Source organism: Malus domestica, chromosome 06, assembly GCF_042453785.1.
Source record: "Malus domestica chromosome 06, GDT2T_hap1".
Lineage (NCBI taxonomy): Eukaryota > Viridiplantae > Streptophyta > Magnoliopsida > Rosales > Rosaceae > Malus > Malus domestica.
Window position 1 is genome coordinate 22,102,039 of NC_091666.1, and position 20,274 is coordinate 22,122,312.

The following is a 20,274-nucleotide window of genomic DNA, read 5'->3' on the forward strand; positions in this document are numbered from 1 at the left end:
AAAAAATTCCCTTCTTCTTCTAACTTTTTGATCTTCTCATTCATTACCCGAGAACCCTTCTTCCCCAAATTCTTTCTATTTTAACAACGAATAATCTATAATAATTTGCAAATCCAAATCAACTAATTGTTCTCGGATAACACCTGCTTTGCTCACAGATGAGGTGAGCCCTGTTTACATTTTATATTCCTAGTCAACCTTACTGCCTCACTAACATGTCGATTGTCAAAGAAAAGAAACTATCAAACCCTTTTGTCATTTCCTTAGTTTATTCCCTTTTTATCGATTTTACCTATGCGATCGAATGCTTGTTTTTATGCCTTCTTCCAAATGTTTTCGAGTCCATGTTTAAACAGACAATATATTGTCATTAAGTATCTGTCACTGATTAACCTATAGAAAGTTATTACAAAACCAAATAATTAATTAAATCAAAGGCAAGTATGGAAAGGAGAAAATGTAGGAAGGATTGATGGTATGATTTGTGGTATATGTTATGTAGAATAATATTTGTGTCCTCCTCGTAACGTGTATGCATGTATATTATATAAACATGGCGTCTGGCCATGTATTTACTAATTATTATATCAATACAATTATTAAGAACTTGGACAAAGAAATTCAATTTTTTTTTTCCTAAATTTGAATTTTCAAATTATTTGACAATGAAATATTCCTACTAACATTGAAAAAATTCCTACTAACATAAGATAAGAAGAATTTGAAAATTTATCTCCAAGAAACTTATTAAGAAATTCCAATCTGGTATATTTAATAGAATGACCACTGCATTTGTAATTTGAGTCGAGGTCACAATTTTGGAGCAAATGACCAAAGATAATGCATTTGTTTTTTGAAGAGTTTTTTTAGTATGACCATCACAATATTGTCACCGATGTCACTAGTTCATAACATTTATTTGCCCGCCGCAAATTGCAATTTAGTTGATATTTTTCGTGATGATCCACAGCTGATTTGATTTTTAATTGAAGACAAAAATCCCAACCATTCAATATTGTATTATGATTGTGGCTATAGATATGACTATTAAGATTAAATAACGGTGGCATGCAAACTACTTTTGCTTATGCGAATGCATGCATGTTCTCATGATGATCCTAGTTGATTCCTTAATGAAGGGTTCTCATTCAAAGTGGTCGGCCATATGACTAGACATCATTTGGACTAAGAAATTCCTAAGAAAAAACAAACAGAAGCTTTTCTTTTCTATAAAGAGAGAGAATAAACAAAGCTGATTTCACCAAAAACAGAGACAATTGAAAGGAATGTAGCAGAAATAATATAAATTGTCACATTGAGATTGCTTGTGGGTAAAGTAAAATATATGCCAATCATTTAGGGTCTGTTTCGTACTTTACTTGAATTCAACTTTTTAAATGTAAAAATATTACAAGTTTTAGGTCTTAAAAACTTGTTTGATAAGACTATTTTCATAGACTGAACTCAAGACTAACTTAAAAAAAAACATATTCTCTAAAAACACCAAAAGTGAAATTTTAAAGTTTTTAAACTTAAATTCATTCTCTCTCTCTCTCTCTCTCTCTTCATTTTTGCTCTCTTCATTCTCTCTGTCGTCCTTCTCTCTATCTCCTTCGATCCTCTATTTTCTTTCTTTCTCTTCCGATCCTCTTTTTTTTTCTTTCCTCCCCTTTCCTCTTTCTCCCTCTCCAGAGACTCCCTTTCTTAAAAACTCATTCTCTCTCTCTCTCTCTCTCTCTCTCTCTCTCTCTTCATTTTTGCTCTCTTCATTCTCTCTCTCCTCCTTCTCTCCATCTCCTTTGATCCTCTATTTTCTTTCTTTCTCTTCCGATCATCTCTTTTTTTCTTTCCTCCCCTTTCCTCTTTCTCCCTCTCCAGAGACTCCCTTTCTTTGGATCTTTTGTCCAGTTTAAGTTTTAAGATTTAAAAGCAATTTTAAATCTCATACCAAACAAGTTTTTAAATCTTAAAAATAAATGGTTTCAAGAGATGTTCTTGAGAAACGTTCTTAACAATTATTTTGAGAAATAATAAAAAAAAATTTAATAAGATACCAAACAAGACCTTAGCATTCTGAACTTATTCTAAACCCAAAGAGTTGACCAAAAGCATATAAGATCTTTCATATATTTGAAGAAAAAAAAGCCCGTAAATCAACTTGTATTACGTCACGTGGTTTTTCACTCATCTTTCAAATACACTGATGGATTTTAATTAGGGTGGTGTAGTGTACAAACCTCTGTTGAGTTTTTTAAGTGATAGACTATTACAAATTTAAGTAGGCTTTTACTAATTATTATAAACTCCACAAAATTTCATAGGCTTTTAATGATTACTTTTGTGGAAAAGAATATACTTAAATGATATAAATTTGCAGAATTTTAAAGAGTTCAAGAATATAAATTTTTAAATTTTATGGATTCGCATAGACTTTTTAATGACTAATTTATTAATAAGCATTATTACTTTTAAGTTTTTACTATTGAAATGGTGATGATGACTATGACAAAGTAGCCTTATGAGGTGGTGGAATGACAGTGGTGGAAGTGTCACTTGGTGATTGTTAACAGGATGGTGATAGTAAATCTAGTGTCTTTAGTGGTGACGATAATAATAATAGTAGGGTGGTGATTGTGATGCTGTGTTATTGGGTGATGGAGAAGTAGGGATGAGGGTGGTGGTGATGATGATGTCGTTGGTGGTCATAGTAGATTTGGTGATGGTGCTCGTGGAAGTGAGTGTGGTGGTGACCATGGTGACAATAGTGGTTGTGGGGGTGGAGGAGTGGTCATGTTAAGGTGAATGACACACCCCGTCCCGAAGGAGGGCATGCTGGCCGTCACGTGAGAGTGACGTAACCATTTGCACAGTACGGAAGCTTTAAGATACAATTCCTAAGTTGATACACCCGAAAGTGAGTCCTAATTTTGTCCAATCTGTCAGAACACCGTCGAATTCCTCGTAGTCACCACACCTTTGTGATTCATGAACCTGGAGGGGCGCAAAACCAAAATTGAGTGGGTCAGTAAAACAATTCTTTTTCAAATCCAAACATTTCTCAAAACGTTGTAACCCCTCTCCGTAAAACCTGTATACTTTCCCAGAAATGTAAAATATAAATATACATATATATTCTCAATACTTCAATTCATTAACTCAACATTTTTCAGTACAAATATGCCATGCCATGTCTAAATTCAACAGTATAATATGAATGCATCAACATAAATCAGGTGAAAGAAAATAATCAACCGGAGACCCTACAATGGTCCTGTACGGTTGAATCTAGAGCTCAAAATATCATCTAACCGGAGTCACCAACTGTGACCTGTACGGCCATGCCGGAGTCACCTAGTATGACCTGTACGGCACTACACTGCACATAAGTCGGAATTACCTAATGTAATCTGTACGACTTAATGGTGTAATAATATGCTCTAGTGCTTTTCTCATCAATCATCTGTGCACATAATCTAAGGTCACCTACCAGTCGGAACCCCTCTAATGGTCTGTACGACTGGCATGTCGGAACCACCCCCGGTGGTCTGTACGACTAGCATCTACTTGGATCCAAGGTGAGCATACGATGCGGTGAATAATAATAAGCACTAATACCAAGGTGCAGTTTATGAGCTCAACATATCTCAACATCATCATAACAGTAATAATACTCACCTGATACTCACCTGTGTGTCCACAGCACCATTTCATATATATGCATCATATCTCAATTCATACTTTTCATATCATTTCATGCATGGCAATTCGATTCACATTTCTATATACTTTTCATATCATTACTATGCATGGCATTTCAAATCACATTTTTCATATGAATCTATGCATGGCATTTGAAAGCATACTTCCGTTAAATTCAATTTCTGGGAAAACGTCAAGTACATATATATATGGAAAACAAAACTGCCCACTCACCTGGAGTTCGTCCAACAACTCCCTAGCACCACACATCAAGGCGTCACGACGATCGCCGCCTAGAATAGTAATCAAATCCAGGCTCAGAATTCATATCGATAAAATATATAACTTATATAAAATACGTCACTACGTAGTTCGATTCGGAAGATCCACCACTCAGATTTTAAATCCATAACTTCCAGAGGTCCACATTATACCTCTAGGACAACATCCTAAAATTTCATTACCATCCAACGGTCGGATCTCCGTCAATTTCCAAAACTAAGTGACGGTTAACATTTTATATTATGGACTTACAATTCCAATTCCGGAAGATCCGTAACTCGGATTCCTAATCCATAAGTTCCAATAGTCCTTAAATATTACGTATTGCAACGTATCAAAGTTTGGTGACGATCCAACGGTCGGATCATCAATTCACATTTTCACCAAAACTATAAAACGTTATTCGAACACCTAACCAACAATCCTTAATAACTTTCTCATACGGTGCTCAAATTGGGTATATGAATATACCACGGTGATCTACTCGACGTCACGGACGTCGACATATTTTTAAAATATTTTTATTTTTATTTTTATTTTTTACTGTAGCACCTTCTTCTTCCTTGGGTCGCCGGACTGGTTTTTCCGGCGGCCGTTTTTCCGGGCAGTTTTTCAAATTGCCATAACTTTGTCATTTCTCAACGAAATCAAGTGATTCAAAAACGAAAGTTGTAGCCCTTGAAAAGACAAAGAGAATGGTACCTTGTACAACACCTAGTTCGCCGTGGTTTAGCCGGAAACTGCCTCGAAATCCTCGGAGGTCGCCGGAAACTGGGTATTTTTCAAATGAGTATAACTTCTTCAATACTCAACGAAATTGAGTGAAACAAAAAGGAAAGTTGTAGTACTTGACGAGACGAAGAGATTGATACCTACCTCGACTCCTAACTCGCCGGGGATTCGCCGGAAAATGCCTCGAAAGCTCCGGCCAAACTTTGAACTCGTCGATCTCCGTGTTCTTTCGTCCAAAAACTTCCAACGAAGCACTCCGAGCTTCGTGGGAACCTCCTAGAGCTCCCTGTGAGCTTAGATTTCCCTAAAACACAACATATTCAAAGATCATGAACAGTGCTCTTCACGGGAACTTTTAAAACTACGTTTTCCGAAGTAGAACTTACCTGAAATTGATGTCTACGTGATCGTGGAAGTTCCAGGAGTCCAAATGTGGTCTTACCTTGGACGTTTGTTTATGTTTTAGGTGGTTTTGGGTGAGGTTGAGCGTCGGAGAGGAAGAGAGAGAGAACTGAGAGTGAGAGAGAGTCGTGAGGGAAGAGAGAGAGACAGGGTACGGGAAAGAGGGAAAGAATTAAGGGGTGTGGGATCCTACCCAATCCCCAACTACAAAATTCTAACATAAATTTAAATCTAAGTCTCCACTCTACTTACCAAATTTTAGGAGCTTAGATATAACGAACGTAAAAATTATACCTTAGTCACGTATTAGGGGCATTTTCGTAATTTCACGTCCTTGGAATTAAAAATTCCGGGACGGGCTGTGACAATCTCCCCTCCTTATAGAATTTCGTCCCCGAAATTCCAGCAACCAACTAAATCATCTATACTCATACAATTTCCTCGGGTAAATCTCTCTCATCCGATTCTCTTTCTCCAACATAATTTTCTACTGAATGATTTCCTTCACAAAGCTTTTACCACTTACTCTGTCTCAATTCTCAGGACCTTCTTTTTCCAATCCAAAGTCGTCCTTGGTTCCTTATCAAGTCGAATCCAATTTAATTCTCAATAGTTGCACCAGAATCCCATGTGACGAGTCTGCCACCTAGTGACAACGCATCGAAATATAATGCATTATGCACCTTAGACAATTTTGAAGGCATCATAAACTTATATGCAACTTCATCGATTCTTTTAATGATCAAAACGGTCTGATGTGTTTAAGACTTATCTTGTCTTTCTTTCTGAATCTTACTATTTCTGTTCATGGTGAAATTCCAAAATATCAAACCATTTACCTTACACACTCGATTAGTGGCATATCCATCTGTTGATCTCTTTTGCCATTCCTGGTTACTTCAGGTTAACTTAATCACCTGAATACTTTGAGGAGACTCATCCATAGTCTCAGGGTCTACTAAAACTCCTTCGTGATCGAATCTTTCTTTTTCCCCTTCTTTCCTTGCCTTGGTTAATTCTTAAATTTCCTCGTCAAATGTTTAAGTTTCGAGTACGACCTTACCAAACAGGCCTAACTTGAAATCTAACAAGTAGAGCTTCTTCTCGATCTCCAGTTCTCAACTTTACTTCAGTTGATTTCCGATCCACAAGAAGATAATCTTGGCAAACGTACCAATCATTAATTCTTACTAGAGTCTTCTCATCAAGTGCTTCAGCTACAACAATTCACGATCACCCTGATCGTACAATCATAATCACTAAGTAATTCAATCCACCTTTGTTGCCTCATATTGAAATCCTTCCGAGTAAACAAATATTGGAGACTCTTTTGATTTGTAAAATCTTGCATTCTTATCAACATAGAATGTCTCCATAACTTCACAGCAAGGATGGTAATCGTGACTTCCAAATCACCAGTAGGGTAATTCATCTCATGAGATTCCATTTGTCGTGAAACGTATGCAATCACCCTAACATTTGCATCAACATGCATCCAATACCATTCAAGAAACATCACTAAAAATTTATGATTACCACTATTCTCTGGGATTACTAAAATACGTGCATGAGTAAGGAAATACTTCAGTTGTTGAATCCTTTGCTCACAATTTCCTTCCCATTCATACATAACCTCTTTTCTCAACAGTCTCGTCAATGACAAAGCAATGACTGAAAAAAAATTTCACAACCATCCAAGATAGCCTGGTAAGCTAAGAAATTCTAAATCTCAATTACGACTCGTGGTTGTTCCAAATTCTCAATTTCTGCTATCTTTTAAGGATTCACTTGAATACCTTAAGAATATATAACAAATCTCAGAATGCCACATGATTCATCTAACTTTAGCATTTGCTACTTAGCATACAACCGACATTCTTCCAATCTTTGTTCCACCGACTTAATACGTTTACATGTTCTGCTCTGGCTCAGAATATGCCAGAATATCTTCAATGAAAATGATATCTATTTATCAAGGCATTATTGGAATACTTCATCCAATAACTCATAAAACAACATGAGTATCCATATAGCATCACCAAACTTCATAAAGACTATAACGAGTCCAGAAAAACAATCTTAGGAACAACGTTACTCATAATCTTCAATTGATAATAAACAGACTTCAAGTCAATCTTTGAAAATATACAAGCACCTTTGAACTGATCAAATGAGCGTCAATACACCACAATGGATAACGGTTCTCATTCGTTACCCGATTCCATTATCTATAATCAATGAACAATCTCTAAGTCCATTTCCTTTCTCACCAACAAACTGGTGCTCCTCAACAGTGTTGTACTAGGTTGAATAAAACTTTTATCAACCAATTCTCTCAACTGAATTTCCTATTCCCTTAATTCATCCTGAACCAATCTCCAATATAAATTTATACCTAGCAACAAATCAATAGTGAACCTCATATCTCTGCCTGAAGGAAATCCAGGTATACTTTCAAGGAAGACATCAAGAAAGTCTAACCCCTTTTGACATTATTCACACTACTCCAAACAACATCATTTAGCACCACATGAGCTAAGTATTTTTGACAGCCTTTCGAAAACAATTGCTTTGCTCTCACAGCATAAATAACGGCCTGACTCAATCCATTTTGCATACTTACAAAAGTAATCTCTGGTCATCCAGATCGATGGAAAGTAACTGGTTTCCCGTAATATTCCATCTAGTCACAACTATAAATAATCAATCTAATGGAATAAAATTAACTGACCCAATACATACTTTATTATTACTGAACATTCTAAATAAGTACAACACTAACATAAAATAACATACCGGTTTGCTTGCTTAACGAATCCACGAATGAGTTATTAATATTACGGTCTGCAGCCCGCAATACTGATAAATCATCGTTGTCTCGATAAGTAAGCAACAATTCCCAAAGGTGTAATACTATCATTTTTTTTTCATTAGAATACACATATACGCCTCTATCACGTTCCAACATTACTTTCTTTGGCATCATCGTCCATACTCAGAAATATATCAGCCGGAGTCAACTAGAATGACCTGTACGGCTGATTCTCCAGCTCAACCATCTATGCTAGCACATTAGTCGGAGTCACTTATAGTGACCTGTACGACTTACACATCAATTCCCCAGTAAATACGTCGGCCGGATCCACATCTTGTGGTCCGTACAGCCGAGCCTATAACTCACCAATTTCTCATGTGTCAGCCGGATCCACCTCTTGTGGCCTGTACGGCTGAACATATAACTCATCAAATCTCTCGGTACTCATGGTCAATCCAACCAAACTACTAAGTCCATAACTCTGCTGAATTGACACTATGATATCATGGAAAATTGTTGAGTACAACTGATTATAGGGACGATTCACAATTATGTGTCCCCTCTGTTTACATAAACACATTCATTAATTTCACATTTCCCAAAGTGTTAATTTTGTACCTGCTGCACAAGGTACATTTCCTTTACTCGAGACACCTTGTCTCAAATATCTGGGATTATCAGTATATCCATCACTTTTATTCTGACCAGCGACATTAAAAACTCAGCTGGAAGAATTAACTCTAGCTTCATTTCTTTCGAAGCTCTGAATCTTTCTATATCCTTGATATGACGAATCATTAACTCTATCGTCTTCTTTTGATTCCCATTCATTTCTTATTCTTCTTTATTCTCGTTGCTCATGTTCTCAGAATCCTCAAGACTCAACAACATCTAGCATACTCCTGATAAGAACTACAATGGATAGTGGTCACCCAAAATACCACTTCCCTTTTTGCCACCCAGCTTAAAACAACATAACACCTCCACCAAATTAACAACAATATCTGGATGGAACGAGGCAAGTCTGAAAACTTTCTATAATATCCCTCGATCATCACCTTCCTTGTCTCATATTTGTAAACTCTTGTTTACTACCATCGATCAATGCCGGAGGAATAAACTTTTCCTTAAACAAGTCCTTAAACAATTTTAAATCGGCTGTTCCTCCGGTGACAACAAATCATACTCCTGTTTCCACCAGGATACAAATTCATACCCAAAACTAGGTAGTCGTCTCAACCCCTTGTCAAAAGGAAATTTCCATTGACTTGCATAATCTGAAACATCTTTTCCAAATGGTTAAACCGTTACTTCGCTCCCTCAGGTTCATCATTTCATAAGGTGATTCAAATTCAACTCATAACCCGTCTTAAAATGTCAATTTTTATAATAGACTGAATCACCATAAAAATAGTTTCCCCCAAACCGCTAAATCAGGGAGACTAAATTCCTCTAACTACGTGGTTTGCTACGAGGCGGTGTAGTTCTGACAGAATTCACTCGGAAATTCTCAAGATGTCCAGGATGGCAACCATGCTCTGATACCAACTGACACACCCCGTCCCGAAGGAGGGCATGCTGGCCGTCACGTGAGAGTGACGTAACCATTTGCACAGTCCGGAAGCTTTAAGATACAATTCCTAAGTTGATACACCCGAAAGTGAGTCCTAATTTTGTCCAATCTGTCAGAACACCGTCGAATTCCTCGTAGTCACCACACCTTTGTGATTCATGAACCTGGAGGGGCGCAAAACCAAAATTGAGTGGGTCAGTAAAACAATTCTTTTTCAAATCCAAACATTTCTCAAAACGTTGTAACCCCTCTCCGTAAAACCTGTATACTTTCCCAGAAATGTAAAATATAAATATACATATATATTCTCAATACTTCAATTCATTAACTCAACATTTTTCAGTACAAATATGCCATGCCATGTCTAAATTCAACAGTATAATATGAATGCATCAACATAAATCAGGTGAAAGAAAATAATCAACCGGAGACCCTACAATGGTCCTGTACGGTTGAATCTAGAGCTCAAAATATCATCTAACCGGAGTCACCAACTGTGACCTGTACGGCCATGCCGGAGTCACCTAGTATGACCTGTACGGCACTACACTGCACATAAGTCGGAATTACCTAATGTAATCTGTACGACTTAATGGTGTAATAATATGCTCTAGTGCTTTTCTCATCAATCATCTGTGCACATAATCTAAGGTCACCTACCAGTCGGAACCCCTCTAATGGTCTGTACGACTGGCATGTCGGAACCACCCCCGGTGGTCTGTACGACTAGCATCTACTTGGATCCAAGGTGAGCATACGATGCGGTGAATAATAATAAGCACTAATACCAAGGTGCAGTTTATGAGCTCAACATATCTCAACATCATCATAACAGTAATAATACTCACCTGATACTCACCTGTGTGTCCACAGCACCATTTCATATATATGCATCATATCTCAATTCATACTTTTCATATCATTTCATGCATGGCAATTCGATTCACATTTCTATATACTTTTCATATCATTACTATGCATGGCATTTCAAATCACATTTTTCATATGAATCTATGCATGGCATTTGAAAGCATACTTCCGTTAAATTCAATTTCTGGGAAAACGTCAAGTACATATATATACGGAAAACAAAACTGCCCACTCACCTGGAGTTCGTCCAACAACTCCCTAGCACCACACATCAAGGCGTCACGACGATCGCCGCCTAGAATAGTAATCAAATCCAGGCTCAGAATTCATATCGATAAAATATATAACTTATATAAAATACGTCACTACGTAGTTCGATTCGGAAGATCCACCACTCAGATTTTAAATCCATAACTTCCAGAGGTCCACATTATACCTCTAGGACAACATCCTAAAATTTCATTACCATCCAACGGTCGGATCTCCGTCAATTTCCAAAACTAAGTGACGGTTAACATTTTATATTATGGACTTACAATTCTAATTCCGGAAGATCCGTAACTCGGATTCCTAATCCATAAGTTCCAATAGTCCTTAAATATTACGTATTGCAACGTATCAAAGTTTGGTGACGATCCAACGGTCGGATCATCAATTCACATTTTCACCAAAACTATAAAACGTTATTCGAACACCTAACCAACAATCCTTAATAACTTTCTCATACGGTGCTCAAATTGGGTATATGAATATACCACGGTGATCTACTCGACGTCACAGACGTCGACATATTTTTAAAATATTTTTATTTTTATTTTTATTTTTTACTGTAGCACCTTCTTCTTCCTTGGGTCGCCGGACTGGTTTTTCCGGCGGCCGTTTTTCCGGGCAGTTTTTCAAATTGCCATAACTTTGTCATTTCTCAACGAAATCAAGTGATTCAAAAACGAAAGTTGTAGCCCTTGAAGAGACAAAGAGAATGGTACCTTGCACAACACCTAGTTCGCCGTGGTTTAGCCGGAAACTGCCTCGAAATCCTCGGAGGTCGCCGGAAACTGGGTATTTTTCAAATGAGTCTAACTTCTTCAATACTCAACGAAATTGAGTGAAACAAAAAGGAAAGTTGTAGTACTTGACGAGACGAAGAGATTGATACCTACCTTGACTCCTAACTCGCCGGGGATTCGCCGGAAAATGCCTCGAAAGCTCCGGCCAAACTTTGAACTCGTCGATCTCCGTGTTCTTTCGTCCAAAAACTTCCAACGAAGCACTCCGAGCTTCGTGGGAACCTCCTAGAGCTCCCTGTGAGCTTAGATTTCCCTAAAACACAACATATTCAAAGATCATGAACAGTGCTCTTCACGGGAACTTTTAAAACTACGTTTTCCGAAGTAGAACTTACCTGAAATTGATGTCTACGTGATCGTGGAAGTTCCAGGAGTCCAAATGTGGTCTTACCTTGGACGTTTGTTTATGTTTTAGGTGGTTTTGGGTGAGGTTGAGCGTCGGAGAGGAAGAGAGAGAGAACTGAGAGTGAGAGAGAGTCGTGAGGGAAGAGAGAGAGACAGGGTACGGGAAAGAGGGAAAGAATTAAGGGGTGTGGGATCCTACCCAATCCCCAACTACAAAATTCTAACATAAATTTAAATCTAAGTCTCCACTCTACTTACCAAATTTTAGGAGCTTAGATATAACGAACGTAAAAATTATACCTTAGTCACGTATTAGGGGCATTTTCGTAATTTCACGTCCTTGGAATTAAAAATTCCGGGACGGGCTGTGACAGTGAAGGTGGCGACATGGTGGTGGAAGTGGTAATAATTATAGTAATTGCATTATTGTCGGTGGAAGAGTTACCATTATAGAATTGAGAAACAATGAAATCCTTCAAAATTTTAGGGGGAAATTTTGGCTTTAATGTGACAAAAAATTTATCATAAAAGCACTAAAAGTTCATCAAAATCCATGACTTTTTAAAATCCTTTAAAAGAATGAAATTTTGAATACACCTCGATTTTTTGTAGACTCACTAAAAGTCATAACTGAATACAACAAGAATTTTGTAAAACTTTTTACAAGTCATAAAAAGTCTTTGTTCAAAACCTGATCAACTTTTTTGCACCCAAAATAGGTGTGGCCTTTCTATGGACCCAATAAGTGTTTGGCACATATTAAATTTATGAAAACAAAATTAAGAAAAGTTAAGATAATGCATACGTGTCAATGACTTATTGTGGCCACAGAGAGACCTCACCTATTGTGGGTACAAAAGATTTGGTTCTCATTAAAAATTTGGTGACTTTTACTGACTCATTAAAAGTCTATATTGAATACATTTGGATTTTAAAGTCAAGCGAAGTCTATGACCAAACTTCATATATATATATATATATATAAATGTTAAGGAGACTCTCTTAGAGTGAGACTCTCTATGGACTCTCTGTCACCTCACACTTTAACATCTTAATTCTCCTACCAACATTAAAAAATAAGGAAAATTAATGAAAAATGCTTGAAAACTTTGAGTTTTAACGATAAAGACAAAATGAAGAGTAAAGTGAATAGTACCATGATTGACTTTTTAGTGTAAAAATGTGGTTTTTTGTTAAAGTTAACAGTACCATGGGCTTTTCCTTAAAATTCCCTATAAAATATGATGTCAAAAACATGATATGACAGAGAGTTCATAGAGAGTTCCACTTTTGAGAGAGTTTCTTTAGCATTTCTCTCATACATAATACACCCCTAGATATATTCAGGTTAAAATCTAAGAAGAATCTTATTTTTAAGCCCTAAAATTATAAATTATAAAAAATAAAAAATAAAAAATAAAAACCTAATTTTCATGAAAGAACGTTGCAATAATATCCCTTCTTCATTCATAGTTTAGAAGATTAATGCAAATGAAAAATCTCTTTGTGAATCATATAATAGCATTTAACACTTGGCAGTTCAAGTCTATATCTATGTGCAATGCAGGTCCACAACTTTCTCTCTTCCAAATTTTTGAAAATACTTTGCTCATTTTCTATGAGTCTTTTGATCTAGTTTGCAGATAATTCACAGTTTAACACGTACATAAACGTTTCTTTTGTACTTTCCATCAGTTAGTTTTGCTTATATGTCATATTGTGACTTGCATGTAACAATGAATTATTCCTTACAATAAGGGAGACGAGCAGTGTTCTTATTTTCTTTCACCCTTCGAACTGGAATTGCACAAAGAATACTTGCATTGCAAAGAGTATTATGTGTTTAGGCATTAGGTAGGTGCATCTATTAGGTATGATCTATACAGGTGACAGATCCATCCATATATAAGTACAAATTGACAACTAAAACTTATGACCTTTCATAAACAAGCAGTTTAAATGGAGGGAAAGAGAGACATTTATCTAACCATACTTTTCATCATCATCTGTACAATGAAACCAACACAGGCTTGGGAGAGCTGATCAGCCGGTTTCTGAATCTTCGTCCTCGGGCAACACAACTACCTTAGACAAACCAACTGAACCTGGAACTACTTCCAGCCCATGATACTGCTGCATAACCAAGACCGACGCTGTAGTTGTGAAATCCGGAGAGGTTAACAAGATACCTACAGGCCCCAGCTCCGGACAGTCTCCCTTCAGATTCAAGGCAGCAGCTACTTGACCATCAGGCCTTCGACCAACCAGAAATAGATTGCATCGGTTAAACTCACGAATCAAATCAGTAGTTTCTGCAGCATTTCTCACTGCCCTCTCCTCATATTTGATTGAGCTGTTATTTGAAATCTTCTGCTTCAATTCAGCGAGAAACATCTCAGTCGCTGACCCTGCTGAAGTGTTGGAGCCCTCGTTTATATCCACTTGGACTATTTCCCCCTGAAGTTCAGGACTTGCTAAGAAGTGGACAACTGTTAAACTGTTACCCGGGTGCTCAGCCATTCGCATTCCATAAGCAAGGGCCTCACGATCATCACTACCCCCGAAGAATAGGACAACTATGCTTGAAGAAACATTGCTGGCAGATACATGGGTGCTTCCACCAAGGCCACGGTCCACCATGATCCCAACTGAGCATGGAGCATGCTCAAGAACCCTACGATTGACCCCTCTGTATTCAGTTCGGGTTGTCTCCAATACCCCATCCAACCTCTGGTGCTTGTGGAATGGGAGAATAATAATTGCTGCCCCTTTCCTTTCAGCCATTGCACAAATGTCCTCATGCATGCTAGAAACGGAAGAGATTGCTATCATTGGACGGATAGCCACTCGACTCAGCTGCTCAAACGTTTCAAAAGCCACAACTACTTGATGATTATCTGAATCCTTCACCTTGTTCCAAAACGGTAGACCATTTCTTCTTGCCTTGTGAACCATCAGAATCGCAGAAGATCTCTCATTAAGCTCCATAAGATGCATTGCATAGACACAAAGACGTTCCTTCTTTTCAGTCCCACGAGAAGCCTCAATGAGATTAATCATTGTGGGGAGGTTCCTTGTACCGTGGAAACAGGTCAAAACCCGGAGCTCAGTGTTTGGATCTTTCCTTTCAATAGTTCTGTACTTGTAATCAGATATACTCTTTCTTTTAGCTGGCTTGTATACTGCCATTACTACAGGCGTCGTAAGGAAGGTTGTAAAGATAGCCATGAGAACCATGATTGCAAATGTTTGATCATTCAAAACCTGCAATAACAGAAAGCTAGCACCTTAAGGTACACGCGTATACAAATATTAAAGAAAAAGCCTTGAGACTCCCGTAAAAAATGGAAAATGCTTAATTTTACCTTTCTGTCTCTACCGATGTTAAGGACAATAAGCTCCACTAACCCTTTAGTATTCATGAGGAACCCGAGTGCCAGAGCCTCTTGAAACGGCACTCGGCAGAGGAGGGAAACAGCTACTGTGCCAATGATCTTCCCGAAACAGGCTGTTGAAATGACCAAAACGAGGAGGCCCCATGACTGAGCTCCCCGAATTGTAGCTATATCAGTCTTCAATCCACTCGAGACAAAGTACAACGGGAGGAACAGACCAGATATGAGATCCTCAACTTTTTCAACAAGAGCGCCAGCAAATGGCCCTTCCTTTGGGACAATAATTCCGAGCACAAATGCTCCAAATAGGGCATGAATTCCAATAGTATCAGTGACAAACCCAGCTGCCAAAACTGCAACTAAAGTAGCACATACATACAATTCTTCTACTGGTTCACCCTCGGGACAGCGCTGTGCCATCCATTTAAAGATTGGTCGAATAAAAAATACACAACTGAGGACAAAAGCACACCCACATAAGAGAACCCATAGGGAAACCAGGGGAGAACGGCCAGTGCTGGAGAGGGAAATGGCAAGAGCAAGAAGAATCCACGCAGCCACATCATTGACCGCTGCTGCTGACATGGCCATTCGGCCAATATCAGTAGTTAAAAGCTTGAGCTCAGCCAAAATACGTGCCAAAACAGGGAAGGCAGTTATAGAAAGAGCCACTCCCATGAAAACAAGAAATGGTGGTCCATCTACACCTTTAGAAATAGTTCCTTTGAGGGCAAATGATGTACCAATTCCTAAAACAAAAGGTAGGGTAATTCCTGCAAGTGCAATGCATAGAGCCTTCTTTCCAGTGCGGCGGAGGGACTTAGGATCCAACTCCAAGCCCACTAGGAACAGAAAGAAGAGAAGACCAAGATTGGCTAAAGTATCCAACACTGTGAGACTTCTGTTTGGAAATATTGCTTCGAGATAGTCTTTGTTGCGACCAAGAGCTGAAGGGCCAAGTAATATTCCCCCCTGCAGAAAAAGCAATACTAAGTTGAACTCTCTCCAATGCACAAGGATGTTCAGATACTTGTCTACTTACAATAAATGTAAATAGAACAGAATATTTATGTTATTTTCATTCTTCCTTTTGGACACGAGGAATTATTGTTTGAACGGCACATATGGTTTTACTTCAAAGGCCACTGAAAACATCTGTCTTTCAGACGAGAAGTTGCCAATGAAAGGACCAGTATCTGTTAACTCCCACAACATATTGTTCAGAAATGCATCGCTCCTCTTAGTCACTTGTAGCGGTGCATGGTGCATGATAGCGCTCTCTCTCTCGCTCTCTCTCTCTCTCTCTCTCTCTCTCTCTCTCTCTCTCTCTCTCTCTCTCTCTCCCTCCCTCCTCAGTGATAACATCATTTGCATATTCAACAAAAAGTTCTCAAATAAATATTCAACCAAAGGCAAAAAGAGAAGGGGTAAGATTTCCACTCACATAAATTTGATTACATCATTTGCATAAATGACTATCGTTTTGAAGGCCATCATTGTATATACAGCAAACAAGAAGTATATATACTTACCACAATCTCGGCAATCACACGAGGCTGTCTTAGTGGTCGAAGAAGATAAGCAAGAATCCGTGTAAGTGCAACCACAAGGCATATCTGTAAGATGGCAAGAGGGAGAGCAAAATCCAGAGGATTATCACCCTGAAAGACCCCATTAGATGTTGCTGTCATCGGTGTTGGACATGCACTTGCAACTGTGGTATTTGTAGCCATTTTGCACCAGCAAAAGACAAGGAACTAAAGAGTCTTGAGTTAAATCCCTGCATAATGTGATTTACATATATCAGCATAGTTATCTTTCCAATAGTTAAAACTATAGCTTCCAGATTCAATGCCACCCAAAACAAACGCCAGAAAAGCCTAACCGTGATAATTCAGAATTCAAAACCGTAAACAGTGACAGTAATCAATTTTTAGGATTCAAAGAACTACGCTAACAAAACAAATTTGCAATTATTTTAGCAAGCATAGTAACTAAGAGTAACCATGAATCACGTTCAAATCATCACCTTTTTTCACAAAAAACAAAAAACAAAAAAAAAACAAAAAAAAAAGAGTAAAAAAAGAGCACTTACAATACAGTCAATATACCACCAAAAAGTTCTACAAGACGCCCCAAGAATGTGGTCCTCAAAGTATCTCAGAGAGAAGTTGTCTCCTTCGCGTATTCCAGATAAGGTCTGTCATGCGCATGTGCAAGGCTCATACTCTCGGTTATTACAAGAATCCTGGGCTATATAATTGCAAAAGTTCCTTGCACAAAATGCAATCTTTGAATATCCGTTTCAACCTACGACTTTATGCAATCATTCACAAACAATACTAAACAAATCCGAAACATAACCTAAGACGAAAATCAATCACAAACAACACTAAACAAATCCTAAACCATAACCTAAGACGAACTAACTCGGATTAAAGACACGATTAACTAACTCTAGTGAAATAAAATATATGTATAATATGAATAGCTGTGTTGGCCTGTTGAATATTCAAGAAAAAATGGTGTTAAAACTCTGACCCCGTAAAAACTACCAGCCTTATGACAGTGAGTCAATTTGATTAATGTACATGACTATGTACTAATTCCAAGTTAAGCAAACTTGTTTAATATTTATGAAGTGAGACAACCAAAAGTAGTCCGACAAGGTTAACTTGAACGAACTCTCTTTGCTTCGGTCCCCAAATTAAAATATACTCTGAAACCAACATGGAAATTTAGGCCTAGGAAACGTGTCTGACTGACCTAAATATTCGAAGAAACGATTGATGTTTGAGAGATTTTTATTTTCCGACAGCCAAAAGAATATTGATTGCATATTATGTCGTCAAACTATCAATCTCAAAATTAAATAAATTAAATTTATGCAATTATGCACACGAAAATAATAATCTCACAACATAAAATAATATGTTAAACTGTTTGCCGAGGTCATAAGAAAATAACACAGATACGATGGAAAATGGCCAACAGGTTCCTCTCCAGATCCTTTTAGTGAGGATCATGGGAATCCGTGAATCGTGTCTGTTCATCGTACATTATACGGTCAGTTTTTGTCAAGTACTATTTGTGTTTAATTTTAAATAAAAATATTTAAAATAATTTCTAAACGCACGATATACGATGAACGAACAAAATTAACGAATCTTCGAGATTCTCACAAAGAAGATATGATAAGGATCCAAATTGGCATTTGATTATGATACAAGTAGTCAAGCACCAAATACCAACTCCCCTATTTGTTAGCTACCTTAAGAAAACAAAGAGCAAATCAAAAGCAACAAAATAAAATTTTAAATTATGAATGTCACAGCTGACTCTCTTGAGGGGAATTCGGATCCTCACACATTCTCTTTGTGAGAATTCTGAAGATGCGTAAATCATATTTATTTATCGTACATCGTATGATCAGAAATTATTTTAAATATTTTTATTTAAAATTAAATACAAACAGTACCTGATAAAAATTAACCGTACTATATACGATGAACGAACGCGATTTAGGAATCTTCAAAATCATACCAAATGAATCCGAAGAGGATCCTATTGGTCTTGACTCTTGAGGGATCCTAGGAAATCACCAAAAGCTATGGTGAGCCTGCAAGTTATTGGTTGGGTTGCGAAAGACAATAATACCCCTATGCCACCCATCAAATTTACAGTCTCTAAAATTTCAATAGAAGTGTACCTGCAAGGCTAAAACTTTCTGCGAGATACAGATAATGGTTCTCTTCGAATCAGCCAACAATTATTACTATTTCGAACATTTGTGGACAAAAATAAAATTAAAAACATATAAACCCACAAGAATTATAAAATAAACAAAAAATTATAAAAAATAAAAAAAGAACCAACAATAGAGGGAAAATCAACAATAAATAAAATATTAGCATTTAGGCTTTGGAAATGTGTACTTACACAGTGTGTAAACTTGCACCTTCTTTCCCTTCCTTTTCCCTGAGATTTTCTGGGAAACCAAACAGAAACTTGCATAAAAACAGAGTAGAGAAAGAGAGGGAAAATCAGAGCCACCACAGATTTTTCAATAAATTCTGAAAAAAAAGGACTGTTTCTTTAGAGAGTCTATGACCCACATTTTATCTTCATCATTAGCTATGGACTTTCAAGAAAAAGGGCAGAGAAAGAAATGGGGGTGTTTGGTTGCTGAGAAAATTAGCGGAGATTGGGACCGGGGAGAGGAGGAAACGAAGAGTCGGAAACGTGATGCCAATTGGTTTGGGACGGGACATCCCCCAAAAATATAGAACCGCGGGAGAAATTGTGAAATATTCATTTGTCCCTTGGGTTGTCACTAATCTTTAAGGACATTATCGTAAAAGAACTGAAAAAGGATTGATTTTTCTGAATGGTTGGCAGCAGCGTAGCAGAGTAATTGCGACGAGCCATCGTCAATTTAACGAGAATTGAAATTAAGGTGTATTTTACTATTTTTGCTTACCAACCTCGTCGAGATTTACATCGTCAATTTTTCATATACAATTATATATTTAAATTAAGAGGTGAGATAAATAAAATGATATTAAACTTGCTGTTTATGAGATTTAAATATAAAACTTTTCACTTATATGTTAAGATGAATATTACTGCAATAATATTAAGTGGTATCATCATCGCCTTATTGATCACAGTCTAATGTGATTTACTATTCTAACAGCATCTCTGATGAGCTTATTAAATGGGACAAGGATTGTATTAAATGGGACAAGGATTGTCTGCCCTCCCACTTCCAGTGCCCTCCTGTTTATGTGATTACGGTTAAGTCACGTCAACATTTTATATTACTATTTATTTTTGTCTTATTATCTCTATAAAAAAAATATAAAATGTTGACGTAACTTAACCGTGATCACACAAAACAAGAGGGGACGAAAGGGCGCCAGAAATGGGAGGACAGACAATCCTTATCCTATTAAATGAGCTACAACTAAAACTTAGAGGTGATTTCAAGAGCAACTTCAATCTCTATCCACCTCCTAAGAGAGAGATTTCTCTAGGAGCTCCGGGTGGTTCTATGTAGTTAATGCTAATTATTTCAATAATATTTTAAGTAAA

At 37.3% G+C, this 20,274-nt stretch overlaps 1 protein-coding gene and 1 long non-coding RNA gene across 6 annotated transcripts; both read right to left on the reverse strand.

Annotated features, from left to right (window-relative positions):
• Positions 1 to 2,428: 2,428 nt before the first annotated feature.
• Positions 2,429 to 12,123, reverse strand: LOC114825676 (uncharacterized). Of its 2 annotated transcripts, XR_011582038.1 has the most exons (10): positions 11,940 to 12,123; positions 11,776 to 11,900; positions 11,534 to 11,693; positions 11,360 to 11,428; positions 10,610 to 10,668; positions 5,100 to 5,224; positions 4,858 to 5,017; positions 4,684 to 4,752; positions 3,934 to 3,992; positions 2,429 to 2,991 (listed from the first exon to the last, which is right to left on the reverse strand). It is a non-coding gene; the product is annotated as an uncharacterized lncRNA (long non-coding RNA). The 2 variants fall into 2 exon arrangements; XR_003774512.2 differs by having other exon boundaries at positions 11,776 to 11,943.
• A 1,465-nt stretch (positions 12,124 to 13,588) lies between these two features.
• Positions 13,589 to 19,494, reverse strand: LOC103447323 (cation/H(+) antiporter 18). Of its 4 annotated transcripts, XM_029104731.2 has the most exons (7): positions 19,296 to 19,494; positions 19,120 to 19,168; positions 18,659 to 18,770; positions 17,276 to 17,380; positions 16,713 to 16,960; positions 15,151 to 16,152; positions 13,589 to 15,049 (listed from the first exon to the last, which is right to left on the reverse strand). In XM_029104731.2, the coding sequence occupies exons 5-7, from the start codon at positions 16,911 to 16,913 to the stop codon at positions 13,829 to 13,831; spliced, it is 2,424 nt and encodes an 807-aa protein (XP_028960564.1). In that variant the 5' UTR covers positions 16,914 to 16,960; positions 17,276 to 17,380; positions 18,659 to 18,770; positions 19,120 to 19,168; positions 19,296 to 19,494; the 3' UTR covers positions 13,589 to 13,828. The 4 variants fall into 4 exon arrangements, with proteins under 4 accessions (XP_028960564.1, XP_017187224.1, XP_028960561.1 ...); XM_017331735.3 differs by lacking the exon at positions 18,659 to 18,770; XM_029104728.2 differs by lacking the exon at positions 18,659 to 18,770 and having other exon boundaries at positions 17,276 to 17,433.
• Between the last annotated feature and the right edge of the window lie 780 nt (positions 19,495 to 20,274).